The following is a 16091-nucleotide window of genomic DNA, read 5'->3' on the forward strand; positions in this document are numbered from 1 at the left end:
AACCTACTGAGTCATTAATTTCTCCCTTGGCCAGTAGGACACACCTCTGCAGGCGTGCAATAGATTGCTAGAAAGCAGCATGAAAGAAGCTGCAGACTTCAGTATGTCAAGCCTACTGTTTTTTCAAGCTTTAACAAGAATAACTCAAATCAGCGACCAAAAGAACAGTATAACCCTCCCACAGAGGTATAAGTGGAATTCTGTTAGAGATTTAAAGCTATTCCATTTATTGTATTTAATTATTTTATTAGTTTATTAAATTTTATTCAATTTATTTTATTTTAAAATTTAATTTTAAAGAATAAAGTGACCGTAACTGCTTCAGGTACTTATATCTGAATAATTAAGATGTATTTAATATATGAAATATATAGGGGATAACATATGTATCACTGTCTACGAATATAAAAAATAGTGTTGGAAGCATGTTCATTTCTTGAAAGTAAAAAAATGCTGGGCATACTTCTGCTTATATTTATCAGAGTTATTAGCCATGGGATGCCACTCACTGAAAGTTATCAAAGGGGAAAAAAGGCTCAGAGCAAGGCACATGTCACATAGTCTAAGATAACAGGCTGCAATTATTGGCAATGCAATATATGAACTAGTTCTATTCATGTCTTTAACCAAACTGCAAGCTGACACACTCATCTTACCATCTTCACCAGTATCTTCATTTTCTTTTTCCTCTTCTAGTTCATTATCTTCCAACTCTTCTGTCTCTTCCTTTAGTTCTCCCTTTGTAATTTGCTTAGATACATCAGGTTTTTTGAAGTTAATATATTCATCTGATTTCTACAACAAATTAAAAATCTATTTATTTTTCAACTCTAAGAATTAAACAGGCACTGTAAGCTAAATAATACCAGTAACATATTAAAAGGGCATATTGTTGCACAGATGCTTAGGAGTTTCCAAATTAAGTATTAAGAATAAAACCAAATAAAAATATAATAAATTTCACTAACCTTTCCTGGCCAGCAGAACAACACACTTAGACCAACAGGGAGAGCTAAAGTCAAGATGTAAAGAATCCAGAGCCATGGGTGTTCTTCTGCAGCAGTCACCAATTGACTAAACATACCAGGCTGTATTTTTAAAAAAAAAAAAAAAAAAGCATTTATATCCCTCTTAACATTTAAATAAGTTTATGAAGTGTACTGTATACATTTATATTGTCCAAAACCCTTCCTTACCTTTGCTTTTTAATGACTAAAACAATATTGCATTTCAATACTAGTAAAGCAGCAAGTCTACAAATTACAAATAAATGTTCAGTAAGAAGGAACAGATGTACAACTCCAAACATACCAGACTGGCCACAACTCAACTTTGTAAAGTAACATTTGGAGACTTAGCAACCTCCCACTTTACACCCTTCCCACTACTCTATTTTTGCTGCACACTGTGCCAGCTCAGCTGAAAGCTTCCAAAGCATCAAAAGCCTGAGGGCAGCAGTACCTGAGGAGCAATGTTGGCTCCACCAGTACTACCACCTTCTCTCCTTTGACAGCCAATTAATTATTCAGGGAGTAAACTGTCCTCCTAGCACTGCTCTGACTTATGCAGTAGAGACACTTAGGCAAGCATCTGGTGCATCTCTGTAAGAGATACATCAGGAGCTAAGGAAGTTTGAGAAGCACAGTGGAACAAGGGGACTCAGAGGAATTTTTTTGCTATTGTGTATACAGGTACGGATATAGGTTCAGACATTAACCCAAACATTTTGGAAAAGGGCAAGGTAGTGTGAAGAGACAGCTTTCCTGCTTGCATGGACAGATATGCTGTTGCTACTTGCTCACTCTGTGACAAACAACAGCTGTAAGGAATTGGCCACATTTGCCACCAACCCATCATTTCTCCTGCACAACTGTAGCCTGCTGTTGCCATTTAATCAAATAGAATAGAGGACTGTTATACAGAAACAGAAGTGCAGGCAGCCACTAGAGGGTCCTGTGATCCCGTATGGCAAGGCAGATCCATCGCACAGCATAGGGAAGAGAGATGAAGGCTGTCAAAGTGCAGTACACAAACAAAATGTGGATACAAACAAAACAGAAGCAGCTCTATGAACACATGCAATATTTTCAGAGCTGCATAACACACACCTAAGCAGCCAAAGACCTAAAATTATTAAACCGAAACAAACACTAGACTATTCATTCCTCATGGGATGGAAGCATCTAAAGAATATGTATCATGGATATAGCCACAAGGGAAAATAGGGGGTGAGGGGTGGGAGGGGAAGTCTTTGAGTGTAAGTAACTCAGCCTTCATTCTTTCACTTGCTGTCAGGTACTGAATTTCTAATATCAATTTGAGCAGCAGAAGGCTTCACAGGAAGTCAATTTTTCACTAGATGTTTAAGTAAAATGCAGTACTCTTTTAACCTCAAGAAAATATTCATCTGGGAAAGGTAAAAAAAACAAACTACAAGACAGAGACCCTATCCGTTACTCAGAAAAATTATTAATTGCAGACAAATTAATACTCTGTCAGCACTGACAGAAAATTCTTCCAAATACCACAGCTTCCTCACTAGTTTCTACTATCAAGAACATAGTAAAGTTTATACCTCATTAGCACTTGCTACTAATTTCTTCAAGCCCCAGCTATCTGCTGCCCAGCGATCTGCTACTTCTTTTTCTGAACATATGATGAAATTATCAAAGTAGATATCAGATGTCATAGACCAGAGCTCTAAACCAATAGCACTGACAGTGGTCATCTTGAATGGGTGAAGATCTTCAAAATAGTCAGGATTTGGTATTTTCCGAGGGCTCCAGGTTCCCTGTTAATGGAAACAAATTTAATCACATTACCTATAGCTCACCAAAAGAAAAACTTGTGAAAGAGATTTCAAAATAGTAAGAACTTTTATTAAAAAAAAACCCAAAACCAAACAGAGTTTAAACTATCTAAAACAGAACTGGAAATAGCCTGTAGGATTTTGGCAGATGGGTCTCAATTTTATGGCTTAGGGCAGACCTCCTAAGTAATTTTTTTCTTTTTTACTGTAGAGGTTGCAGTAATAACTGACTTTTACCAGAAGTGTTAAAGAAAATTTTAGGGAAGGAAAATTCAGCCTTATGATACCTGTGCAAATTAGAGCCAAATTTTGTTTGCAAACCTGCTTAGGACTTACCCTCAGAGATATCAGATTCAAATAATCCCCAGCCTAATAATAATAATAACTGATACAAAGTAACTCTCTTTAATATCCAGCTGATTATACCTCTTATATTTGGAGGGGAAGAAGGGAATTTAATTGTCCCAAATTGATGCTTCCTCTAAAATTGAACTAGTAAGGCAATCTGCTTACTGAAAGGCCTCATTTGTTAATATTAAAAAATAAACTAATTCAAAAGACTCACATTTGAAGTCCTCATGTAATTCAGAATACAATTTTCTGAAGACCATACTAAATAAATGGTACCAGTGCAAATTGTACAAAATGCAACTTTAAACAGGCAAGTTTTTTTAATACAGGATGCATTATTGTTTCCCAGCATACTTCAAGGGAAAAAAAAGGAAATTAAAAGAAAAAAAAAAATCTCAATTTAGTGAGGATATTCAGACTCATTCTAAAATATAAATATACTGCAAAAAAGCCTAAGTAAATACTACTTTTGACTTACTTGCTCTGCTGAACTCTGTATCTTTTAGCAATGATCAACATTTGGCTATTACCTGATAGTTAGGATTATCTATCATAGGTGCTCTCCATTTTCCTTTATACTTTGGGTTATTCTTCATGGGATGCACCCACTCTCCACAACCAGGTGCAGTCTCACATTTTGGATTAGGGATCTGAGGGGCTTCCCACTCCCCATCCATTTCTTCATCCCTAGAGAGGAAAAAAAAAATTACAAACAACTGCTTTAAGATCATCCACCTGTCAAACACTGGCAGTCTGAAGTTAGGGTCCATGTATGTTGTTGTAACAACCTCAGAACTCTGACCACCTCACAGAACTTTACCCAACAGTATAAACACTTTTTTACGGAGTGCTACACCTCCTTATTTAAAGGTCACATGTTCATAACTACCACAGCATGACTGACTTCAATTACATTTCTGCCTCCACAGACTGCGTGAAAGACTTCTACCCAGGATGCTTAGAGATCCCTTTGAGACTTATGATTTCAAGTTATCAGCTTAAACTGTATCAAATTCTTTCGAAGAGGACCTTCATATTCTAGTTTTACTTATATATCTTCAGAAAACAAAAAGCAAGGAGAAGTTTGTGGTGGCTACCAGCTGGCCTGGAGGCCTCGCAGTCTAAGATAACCCTAATTAGTACTTGACCAGTGTAGGACATTAGGGAAAAGAGGTAAACATCCCTAATAGAAAGGCAGTGTAAACCTGGGAGATTAAAATTCAAACAGCACCAGTCAATTCCTGGCAAGCATGGATGCAGACAGCTGGATGGTAACCAAATTCAGCTAATCAGGACCAATCATGCAGGTTTTCAAAAACCATATAAAAAGGAACTGCCCTCAATAAAAATTTGTTGTTGCCACATGAACTATGCAATGTCATGTCATGTCTGTCTCAAATGTGACATGAGTTCATGTTTTTATTAGAAGCAGTCCCCCACACCAAAAAATATTTGGCCATACCTTACACATTCCAGCCTACTACCTCAAAAGACAATAAGATTTGGACTGACTTCCATAACTAATAATCTGCCACAGAGAACAGTCTTGTCTACAAAACACATTAACAACCTGCACTTACCAGTCCTTTGGTTTATTTGCATTAGGGTCTGGAACATACTGTGGTTCATCATCAAGCCACCCCTCAGGCTTAACAGCATCAGGATCTTCTATTTTGGCAGGTTCATCTTCATCCCTTCAATTACAGACTTATGTTAGAAAATACAGCAGCCTGAATTTGGACCAATGTTCTGTTCAGAGAACTACAACTGGCATGAAAGGGATTATTTTCAAAAACATGACAGAATTAGACTCACTGATCATGAGCATTAGACATATAATTAATTACCTGCTTATAAATATCTGGATTATATTTACTTTTTTTTATTTAATCCATAAATCACTGGTAGTAAATGGCAGGTGTTAGTCAGGTCTTCCCACTGAAATTTTTCCAACTTTTTCTGAGTTGCCATAAAAACAGTAGTTCACACAAAAGTAGAAATTCATTGTAGATTAAGACTACATGGTAGAAAAAACTTCTTATTCATGTGTAGCAACCTTAGTTACTACTTGCAACCATGCAGGGTACAAAATCAGCAAATAATGATTTTATTTGTCTCCTTAAAACGTGACCAGATCCTTACACCCACCTCCATTATGTTTTCCAACTTCAATACTTTTAGTGAAATGTATTCCTATTGTCACTAGCAAACCCCAAAATAAAACCAGTCAAATCTTTCAAAACAAAATAACCTGTATGTAAAAGACATTGTAAAAATTAAAATATTCCCCTTACCAGTCATCTGGTTTGACAGCATTTGGATCAGGTATTTTTGGTCTCTCATCCCAATCATCAGGCTTCTTATCAGTAGGATCCTCTATTTCTTTGGAAGGATTTACTGGAGGAATCATATTCTCAAGAAGACTTCCTTTACTGACAACTATTTGGTCGATTAATATTTCAAATGTATCATCTGGTTTTAGCACTAAATTGAAGACATTTATATTGGAGAAATAAGGAAGCCATTTAATTTTACAGATATATTTAACAAAAACTCTAAGCACAGACTAAGTCAAATAACAGCAAACAGGATCCTCACTAACAGAGGAGACAGACTCCTCAATCAGGCACTAGATCTGGACACAAAAACACTGCCCTTGAGGGGATGTATGACCAGCATCAGGCCCCCAAAGACGAAACCTGAAGAAAATTCAATTGCTGAAATACATCCAAACACATTCTAAGAGATTTTTCAAAACCTACCAACTTGGCCAAAATTCTGTGTTTTTACTTCAAAAGCACAAACAGTGAAAAAAAGAATCTCTCTATCCCAAAAGGCATCTCTGCTACTAAATTACAATCTCACACTTGAAAGCATGGGAACAAGAACTGTACCAGTAACACAGCAGAAGGATCAAAGCAGTATTTTCTATCAGGTTCTAACCTCTAATAGCCATTTCCCTCCAATGCCACATTGCAACTGCTTAAACATTTGAAGAGAATTTCCTAGATGTTAGCAAGTGTAAGTAACTGAGAAGCCAAGGTCACAGAACTGAGCAGTGTCAGATTCAGTATCCAGATGTATCCAGATTTATTTCTAATTGGCACTTATAATAAATGTGCTCACTGGTTAAATAGCAGATTCAACTGTCCATCTTACATGAGGAAGATTTATTTAGTACAAGTAATTACCATTCCACTTGTATGACTGTTTTCTAAAGACAGGTTAAGAAAACCAGAGTAACAGTCTTGTAACAGTTTGATAATATCTAATAATGGCCTTCCCGCCTGAAATTTTTCAACAGTTCTAAAATATCCATAAATGCAAAAATGAAACCCCCATATCACCTTTAGATAAAATACAAAGAACTAATTTTTAAATTCCTGTTATCAGTCACATAAATGCATTGGAATCACATCGCTCTATGGAGTCTGTTTGAACAATTCTGAAAACAGAATAAATGCAATCCAAGTTTAAGTACCTTGATTCATAATTTCTAACAAACAATCCAAATACAGGAATGCATGCATTCCTTTATTATGACATTCCTATTACCTAAAATTATAAGTTTGCTGCGGCATACTACAGCAATCTGTTTTAGAAACCACTAAATTTGACAATGGCACAGCACTTTAACATGCCTTCTGTTATTCAGCGGAAGTTCAAAGGTACAGTCAGTTCGGCTGAATTTGTAGCATGCCACAGATTAGCCCATTCTCTGATTGCTATTCTTCCTCAGAAGTTAGAAAAAGGGGGTAAAAATCAACTTAACTTTCATTTCTCCGTACAGTTCACTGGTACAGGAAAAGTTGTCACATGAATTAAAAACAGCCCATACTCATTTACTTCAGAATCTGTGCTAACCTATCTGTTCATGCACACTGCTTCAGATGCAGGTGTTGGTGGAAACTCTTAACACATGGAAAAGTGGTGTGTGGCATGCTACAGATTTAACTGCATTCCTCTGAACTCTGACACCTTCCTAGAATATTGGGCAGTTGTACATTTTAATATCCTTTCCCAGTAAATATAGTTTTATTACAGTAATTACTGAAGGCATTTATTAGTAAAAGCTAGTAAGGGTGATATGTTTTTTTCCTGTAATTGAATATTAAGCAGTAGCATCTGAAAGCTACTTTTATGTCCTTTAGTTAAACCTAGTAATCAAACCATTTAACCCAAATCATTAAGCAACCACCCTCAGAATTAACAGGCTATTACAAACAAAGACTCGATTACCAAGCTTCAGCAGACAAAACCATATTTTTAATCTCTCCTTTCCAATTTAAGAATTGGAATTCCACTTTTAAGAACTAAACAATACCAAGAGTATATAGATGTGTCTTCTTGTCCAAATAGTATTTTTTTAGGTCTACATCAGGACGTTCAGCATGTTTTTCATCATACTCTCCAGTTTTAGGATTCTTATGTCTGAAGATAAAATGTAGTTTGTAATCTTCTCCACATTTATCTGGTCCAAACATAATAGTGTAGGGTGTTTTGTCAAAAAAGTATTCCTGTAAAAGCAAGAAAGCTGAGAACATGTTATACTGGACATTTTATTACATCTCTTTTGGTACTTCTTTTTCTTGGCAGAGAGCATAGTTACCTATTTCTAACAGGTAAATGAAAAGTGATAGGGTAAATCATGAAAGGAACTCAACAGTCCTCTGGAGTTGATTGGTGCTCTCTGTTCTCAAGGAATGGACTAACTCTCAGTCTCTTCAAGGCAGATGGATACATTTATACCTTTGAATTTTATCCTTATGTTCAGTAGGAATGTCTGTCACAAATCAAAACCCAAATATCTCTCTCCCTCTGCAAACATTACACTAAAAGATGGAAGGGAATTAGTTACTGTTCTTCCTTACAATTTTATTTTCCAATAAAGATAAACCCCAGGAAACTAATATCCTGTATTTTATCAGTACGTTTTTCTCTCTGCATTAAGTAACAGCAACAAACAACCCTGAAAATATCAGATATAATTATTATCCTTCAAAGTATGTTGCCTTATGCAGTTATGTCAGTATCTTTTAGCTATTTATGTTTTTTGTGTTTGGAATACACAATAACACATATGTGCTCTTCAAGAAAAAAATTGTTTTACAAGAGTTAAAATCCTGTGGCTTCTACTAATACAGGAAGTCATACTAAGCATACACAAAAGTCCTCCATCCTGGATATCAGACACCACCCATGGAGAACCAAGCTGTTCCCCAAATGAACAATTGATAGCAAATATTAAGCAAGAGGACATACCAGATTCAAGTCGTTGCTATTGGAGAGAAGTTTAATATATGCACCACCACAGTCAATGCCTTTTTGAAAATTCACTTCATATCTGGGAAAAGAGAAAGTGACAAAAACATTTTGAGTATCAGAAAAATAAAACTTAACTGCTAATCTGCCATTCTAATTATGAATATATTGATTATATGTGTATTAGTACCTACTGTCGAAACACTTCTATGTAAGCAAAATGTTTTAACTTATTAATAAGCATCAAATAAAAAATCTGAAGGATGACTTACTGAACAATCAAAGGTTTGTCATCAAAAACAAATGCTTTCGTTAGCATTGCTGATATTGCATGATACTTTGCCACTGATTTTAACACTAATCCTCTGTCTCCGGGCATTGCATTTTCTTTCAGCTCTTCTACTTCCCATCTTCCTAAAACACACACACACACACAGTCTTTGAAAAAATGCAGTCTGATGTAAAGAAATCACAGCCTTGTTGAAAGCAAAGAATTAGCAACAAATAAATACTAGCTGCCAAAGCAGAGAAGAAATGTTGGCATCTTATGTCAAAGATGTTATTCCTTGTTCTCAAATTTACAAAAATCGGTAAATAAACTTTAATACTGTAGATCTGTATTTTTACGCTGTGGTATCCTACGATGGCTAGATGAACAAAAGATTTTACATTTATTTCTACCATCATCACATAAAAAACATTAATCACAAAGCACTGTGTAAAGCATCATTACTTTTTTCTGCTTACATAGAATTAGAACCTCTTGAGTCAAATCTAATCACAGGCAAGATGAAGTTCCCTCCTCCTCCCCAAAGTCTTTCCATAAATTATGGTCCAAAACACAGTCTACACCTTTGAAAGTAGAAGACTGTATATGTATACATTCTCCAAGTTTGGGAAAAATACAGTTGAATACACATGTCCCCAATATCCAAAGAATAAGAATTCTTCTAAAAGGGCAGTTACATTTTCTCAGAGATTAACAGGACAAGATTCACTGGGTTTTCTTCCAGGAAAGAACACAGCACCAAAGCCCCTACTTCTACAATCTACTGTAATCTTGAAGGATGCCTGTGTCAATGTAAAAAGGAAGAAAACATCAGGAGTTCCTCAGCATTTAATTTAGAGAAGATTCATAAATTGTGATATGAAAGTGATTTACTTTTATTCAGCTGACATGTGATTAGTCAAAGTTGTTAGGGAAGGGCACATATCAAAGTCATTAACAAATTCCTAGTTTCTTCTAGCCTAATAGACAGGAAGGAGGAAAATTCCATCCACTTCAATAGTGTTCCTTCCTGGAAACTAACACCAAACAATAATGCAAGGCAAAACAAGAAGACTGAAAAAAAGAAATGGAAAGTAGTTTAAAAAAAATGTGTCTGTATCATAGACTTTATTAAATGCTGAATTTTCTGACTTCAAGCAAATATGACTGTTCAGACATTAAAGACAATTTTTTATCTCATATGAAGCCAAGTAATCAGAGATATCTCATTTCTCATAAGCATCTCATCTATGTGGCTATCTCCTCTGCAACTTCTTAATTTTACCAATTACCTTTGGTAACCACTAAATTTAGAATCCTCAGTTCTACTCTGTTCCGCACACCGAAGTTCTTCAAGTTATGCTCCATTACCACTTTCTATTAACATAACTGATTTCATTTGACATAAGAACAGTAGCAAATACTTCTCTGTTGCAGTAAGAACTTTTTCTCTTCTCTCCACTCCCTCTTGAATGAAATAAACTCAGGCTGCAAAATTATTGCTGCAGATCATACATCTGCCAAAATTTTAAGCAATTTCTAGACTAGGAAATCACAAGTGCAAACCGCAATGGTTAAACCATCAGTACAATGTTTTCATTATTGCTTTCCAAATTTGTTTTGGCTACTCTAAACTGTTCAAGAACCATTGAAGAGCCCTACATCAAGTACAGACAATCTGAGAAAGTATTTTGAAAAAAACCATCATGCAGTTTTAACTTTCTTGCTTCAGAGACTATAACAAGAGACCAATCCATGAGTCAGTAGCAGGATGGATGGAGCAAAATGGAACAGTGCTCTAGAAAACAGTTTAACAACTGAAATCAAAGTGGTAAATCTCTCTCATATGATTTCAGAGAAGACAGTTCTAAAGAAACAATACTCATAAACAAACAGTATTAAATATTCAGATGCCAAAGGGTATCCATGGCAATACATTGTTGGAAGGACAGAAAGTTATCTCCACGCTAAGCAACCCAGTGAGCAACATTTCAAATCTCAGTTTCAGGATAACAGTCATTATACAAACTAGCATTCTTGACCTATGCCATCTAGATATTCAAAGGTAAGTTCTGTGTTATTTCTCAAAAAGCAACAGAACATCACAAACTACACAGTGGAGGTAAACGTTAAAACTGCTTACCATCATATTTAGCAACATTATCATCCATGTCTTCTTTCAGAGTTACAGACAACACCCACCTAAAACAAAAATTGTACTGGTCATTGGTCTATTTATGCAAAGCTGTATTATTTAACAAACAAAGGAAAAACAGCTCTTGTTTCTAGGCTGTGAACTTATAATACTGATTTTGAGTCAGCATCATGGAACTGCATGTAGTTCAAAGAACATGCAAAGAAAAATTAAAGACTAGTCTGATATAGCATTTCAAAGTATTTCCTAAAAATGTAAATGAATAGACAATTACAAGTCTAAAGTAATCAAATTCCTGAATTATTTAATTCTGAATAATCTTCAGTTTTATACACCAGTTCAGTTTGGCAGAATGGAATATGCATATAATATAAACAATGCACAGAAACTAGCAAGCTTCAAGTATAATACCTTCAATATGATAAGGAAAGAAAAAGACAACAGCCAAAGGAATCTTAATTTTATCTGACAGTAACAGTACACATGCATAGCAGAGGACACAGGGAATGGCAAGTGACAAATGCAAGGTTACAAGTGTACTGCACACAGGAGATCCAACAGGGCAAACACACTCTTGATTTCCTCGATTCTGTGAGCAAGGCACACTTGAATATCTCATTAAGGTTATCAAAATATATGCACAGTCTCCACACAATGTTTCCTTAGGAAAAGAAGAAAAAAGGAAAAAAGGAAAAAAAAAAAATAAAGGAAAAATAAAAGGGCAGTCCACCCTCATCTGGACATACAGTGGTTCTATCAAGAGCCATACACAGGAATATCTTAAGCCAACAGTACCGCTGTTGAACTCTTTATTGTATCAACCACAGTAATACATTCTTATGATTTATTCTGGAAAGAATTATTTTCATTCATTCTAAACTATCCTCTGCATGGAGTGATTCAAGGATGAATACTTGATCTTTGTTGCTTGAATTGTAGTCCACTGTTAACAGAGATGCTGGAAAAGCTTCACGGTATAAACAGCAAACTAGATCCTTGGCCTACCAAGAGAGGGACCAGTGAGGATATAAAACATCTCTACAAGTTATGTGAAAGATTTCCAAGGTCCATTCTCAAAAAGGCTACTCTATTCTTACCTAGTCAATTTAGATGTACTCTTTTCCACACTTTAGGGAAGAAAGGCAGCATGTGGCTTACTTTCTTATAAATCTTTCCACTGTACTCAGTCTTATGTAAATTATGCATAGCTAGACCAAAAAAATCCCAAGCATTGTAGCTAAAACTTTGAACATCAGATTTAGGAGGAAGACAAACTAGTCTTTGAACACATCTCAAAAAGCTAGAAACTTAGAGGAATTATATCATTCAAGTACCTCCATTAAATGTTTGCATCTGTTAATCAAGGCTTTCAGTGATTTGTTTTGTTGTTTTTTTAGCAACCATTATCACCTCTTCTATTTAATATTTTCTTTTCTGTCATCACAGTTGCTGCTTTTGCACTTAGCATTTAGAATTGACACATACCTAAGATCATGTGAAAAGAAAGAGATTGCTACTGAAATGTAATGGCACTTCACCTCTCAGCTAGTTAAACCCAACTAGCTAAAGATTTATATTATTTTTCTTAATGACCACATATCCAGAGTTTATTAAAAGCTTCCTTAAAACACACACAAAAAATATATTTAATATATTTGAAATGTTAAGTGTCCACCTTAACATTATGATGTATTTGGAGCAAGTATTAATAGCCTTCCCAATTCTAATCACCATAAAAATAATTTTTTAAGACAGTAGCAGAAAAATGAATACAAAGTCTTGCCACTGTAAGTTAAACTGCTGGAAGTAAAAGTTTATCATTTTAAGGCATAAGCTTACCCAGACAATCCTTCATCAAAGGTTTCTGTAAAATACACTTCCCCAGTTGGCTTTGGAGTCTGGTACACAACCTAAGAGATATGTACAGATACACATCCCAACATAAATTACAATTTTTCATTTGAAATCCACTCTCTTATCTCCAGAAGCAATCCACCCAGGCAGACCAACAGATTTTCTTCATTAGAAATACCTAGCAGCATAAAACCCCTTCTCCTTCACCCACATTTCAATAGTTTGTGTGCATTCCTCCAACAATGAGCAATCTCACACCTCTGAATTTTAAAAGTTGCTTCCTCTGTTCAAAGCTCATAACTAAAACTTTGTTACATTCTGTGTGAAACAAAACCCCAAAGTTTTTCTGAACTTGCACCAAATCTACTTCCCCCATTTCTTTCCTTGTATGTTTTCTATTCTTCTGTTTTCCCATCTAGTGTCCACATCCATTCTGAAGAATATCATACAGATTTTCTTGTAATAAAGACTGTGCAAAAAGGCAGATGTGACTGATGAAGTCAAGAAACTGGTCTAAGGTCAAAGTCTCAGTGAGACCAAGGTGCTTTCCATTTACTTCTTTAGAAGTGGCATGTTACAACTTGCAACAAAAGGTTCTGTATCTAGATTGAAGAAAAACCTTCTTCATGACTATCAACCACAGGCAGGAGATTTTACACTTGGGCATAAGGGATTCATTCATTAAGTTTGCCATGTATGTCACATCTAGCAATTGAAAAACTCAGACTGCTATATTTGAGACCCACTCAGCTATCAAATGCAGATTAACTTGCTCTAGTTGTAACTATGCATCTTGTATTTAACTAGATTAAACTAAAGACTTCTGTAATCTTACCTCTATAGAAGATTTATCTCTGTCAGCATCAGCTTCTTGGGACTGCTTGTCAAAATTCTCCACTTCAACATCTGCATCCAGATTTTCTTCGTTTCGCATTCCTGCAGTCACTGAGCCAATTATCAGGACACCCAAGCACAGCCAGTCCCACTGGAAGTGCATCTTGGTTATCTGAAGAATTGAAAGTTTTAGCATTTAAGTATCATTTTGAGAGCATTATCAATACTGTTTCAATTTTACCCCAGACTTTCTCTAAAATGAAGAAAAACAAAACCACATTAAAATAATGAGAAATAACTATCAGAAAGTGTTGTCACTGTAATATGATCTTAATTTGCTTTTTTAAATTTCTTATTACTGAGCCCTGACTCAGACTCTCTTTTCCCTCCTGTTTTCCCTATGGAAGTGCCTGCAGCCTGTTTCTTTACCTTGCCAAGTCGAGCAAGAATCTGACTGTAATGTATATGCATTTTTAAGAACTAAGCAACACTGCTTTTATTTTTCTCATTCGTAAACAATCTGAACAAGCAATTAAATTGAATCAGTCTCTACAATGCAGCAGTAAGCAGCATCATTTTCATTAGGAAAAATAAAATCAGAGATTTAGAATGTATTATTATCCACAGCCAGAACTGAATTTGTATTTGCCCCTACTTCCAATGACGACATTTAGAGCAGTGCAGAGTGTATACTGACTCCAGCTATAAGTGCCAAAAGAAAGTATAAGATGGTTTCAGAAAATATTTACTGTTTCAAAATTATTATTCAGTAATTTTTAAGTTAGGTAGAGCAAGAATTTAAGCTTAAATGCAAATACCTTCCTAATTTCAGGTAAACCTGAAAATCTTTAATCTCTATAAGTATGAATGTCAACAGCAGACAACTGGTCTAGCCTCTGAATTTAATCTGCCATGAAAAAGATTGTTGCCCAGTATTTTTTGCTTTACATCTGTAAGAAATACAAATCCAATTTTATGTTAGAGTATCCAGTGGTTTGAGGAAGTGCAGTGTGAAAAATGCCTATCTAAGTTTCTTCAAAGGTCTTGCGAAAACGCTTTTTTCCAAAATCATTTTTGTCTGAATTTGGAAACAGAATGAAGACAGATTCTTGACACATGTGCTGGTTTTGCATTAATTGATTCTTGGTGAGGAGGGAAAGAACTAACCACAGAAGTGATTTTTGAGAGGAGCTGTTATGAGCTTCCTCCATGCCCGACAAAACCAATCAGTGACTACTTTTGAAGATTGACACTCAGTTAAACCACTTAATTACGCCTCCATTAAAAACATTTTCAAGACAGGCAAAGCCAGGAAAATTTCTCTTTGCTTCTGGCCTTGAAGAGGTAACTGGGTGCCGGTTGCGCTGGCCCCGCTCTGCCATGAAGCGTGTTGCTGCTGAGTTCTAGCCTGGCTGTTGAGATCCTAGCTTCCTCTCCCACAGCATGGCCCCGAAGAATCTTCCACTGTAAACCGCTCCAGCCACCATCCAGCAGAGATTACATGGCCCTCTGTAGGCCCTGGGCGAGATACTTTTTTACTGCACAGATGAAACTTGCAAACATTAACCCTCTCTCAAGTGAGAGAAAAGGACAGAGTGAAGACATGTAGAGAAACAACATGGAGACACCAAGCTTGGTCAGTAAAGGAGTCAAATCTCAGATGGAAGGAAAATGAGAAGATATCTTAGTATTGGGCTGAAATTCTGTTGTGAGGGTATGCTGAAGATATGATTGATACATCAGACTGTTTTCCCTGTAACTCATGGAATACATTTGGGGGGATGTAGTGTCCTAACCACAGCCATGAACAGAGGCCTCCACGCTGAAGTAAGCATATGTTGAAGTAGCTGTGATCCAAATGAGGAGCTTGAACACAGAGAGAATGTGATGAAGTGATGATGTGATGAAGTGAGAAGTGATGAAGACCCTTTTGTCCCAGGGAAGAAGAAGATGATCTCTGTTCTTGGAGATGATCTCAGGAATATTAATAGTAAATAATTCTAGTGGGTGCATGGGCATTTGGTCAGCACCAAACCCACTACATTAATTGGTGCACTGGCTAGGAAACTCAAACTGGCAAACCAAAACCACTACAATACCTCTGCACAGTTATTTATCACTTCGTTCTTACTGATTTCTATTCAAAGCAAGCTTAAATAAATGCTGGTATTTATTTTGCTATTGTAAGACATTTTCAAGCCTTGCATTACTTGTTGCCACTTCCTTTTATACTAAATGCTCTGGTACTGAGGTGCCTTTTGCACCTGAGAAAGCAGCCACCTTCTCAGTTACATCATCACTCCTCAGAGATTGAATTGTTTACTGCTACAACTCTAAATATCCCAGCAATTATAGATACTATCTTATATTGAAAGTGTGAGTATCTTTCTTTCTTTCTGGCTTTATCAAATTTGTTAAGCAATTCAAACACTGTAACTGCACCAATAATTATTTCATCATTAATTTTTTAACACCTGCAAGTTTTATCAAGCAACGCTGTCTCGGTTCTAGAAGACAGGTGTCTGCTAGGGAGAGCAGGAGCCTCCCTTGGGATGAAC

The 16091-nt window shown here is 36.0% G+C and overlaps 1 protein-coding gene across 6 annotated transcripts in view; it reads right to left on the bottom strand.

Moving 5' to 3' along the window:
• The window catches only part of CLGN (calmegin), a 27624-nt gene that overhangs the window by 7417 nt on the left and 4116 nt on the right, over nt 1-16091 (bottom strand). For 2 of the 6 annotated variants that reach the window (XM_015624603.3, XM_015624604.3), the window contains exons 2-13: nt 13535-13705; nt 12685-12755; nt 10834-10892; nt 8695-8836; nt 8423-8504; nt 7485-7677; nt 5455-5644; nt 4741-4854; nt 3691-3847; nt 2576-2791; nt 969-1088; nt 657-795 (exon numbers count right to left, since the gene is read on the bottom strand). In XM_015624603.3, coding sequence (XP_015480089.1) covers nt 657-795; nt 969-1088; nt 2576-2791; nt 3691-3847; nt 4741-4854; nt 5455-5644; nt 7485-7677; nt 8423-8504; nt 8695-8836; nt 10834-10892; nt 12685-12755; nt 13535-13696 — 1645 coding nt within the window. In that variant the 5' untranslated portion in view covers nt 13697-13705. Of the gene's footprint in view, nt 1-656; nt 796-968; nt 1089-2575; nt 2792-3690; nt 3848-4740; nt 4855-5454; nt 5645-7484; nt 7678-8422; nt 8505-8694; nt 8837-10833; nt 10893-12684; nt 12756-13534; nt 14049-16091 lie in introns of those variants that run through there. The other 4 variants (XM_033513807.1, XM_033513808.1, XM_033513806.1 and 1 more) reach the window with 3 other exon arrangements.

This window comes from Parus major, chromosome 4 (genome assembly GCF_001522545.3).
Source record: "Parus major isolate Abel chromosome 4, Parus_major1.1, whole genome shotgun sequence".
Classification (NCBI taxonomy): Eukaryota; Metazoa; Chordata; class Aves; order Passeriformes; family Paridae; genus Parus; species Parus major.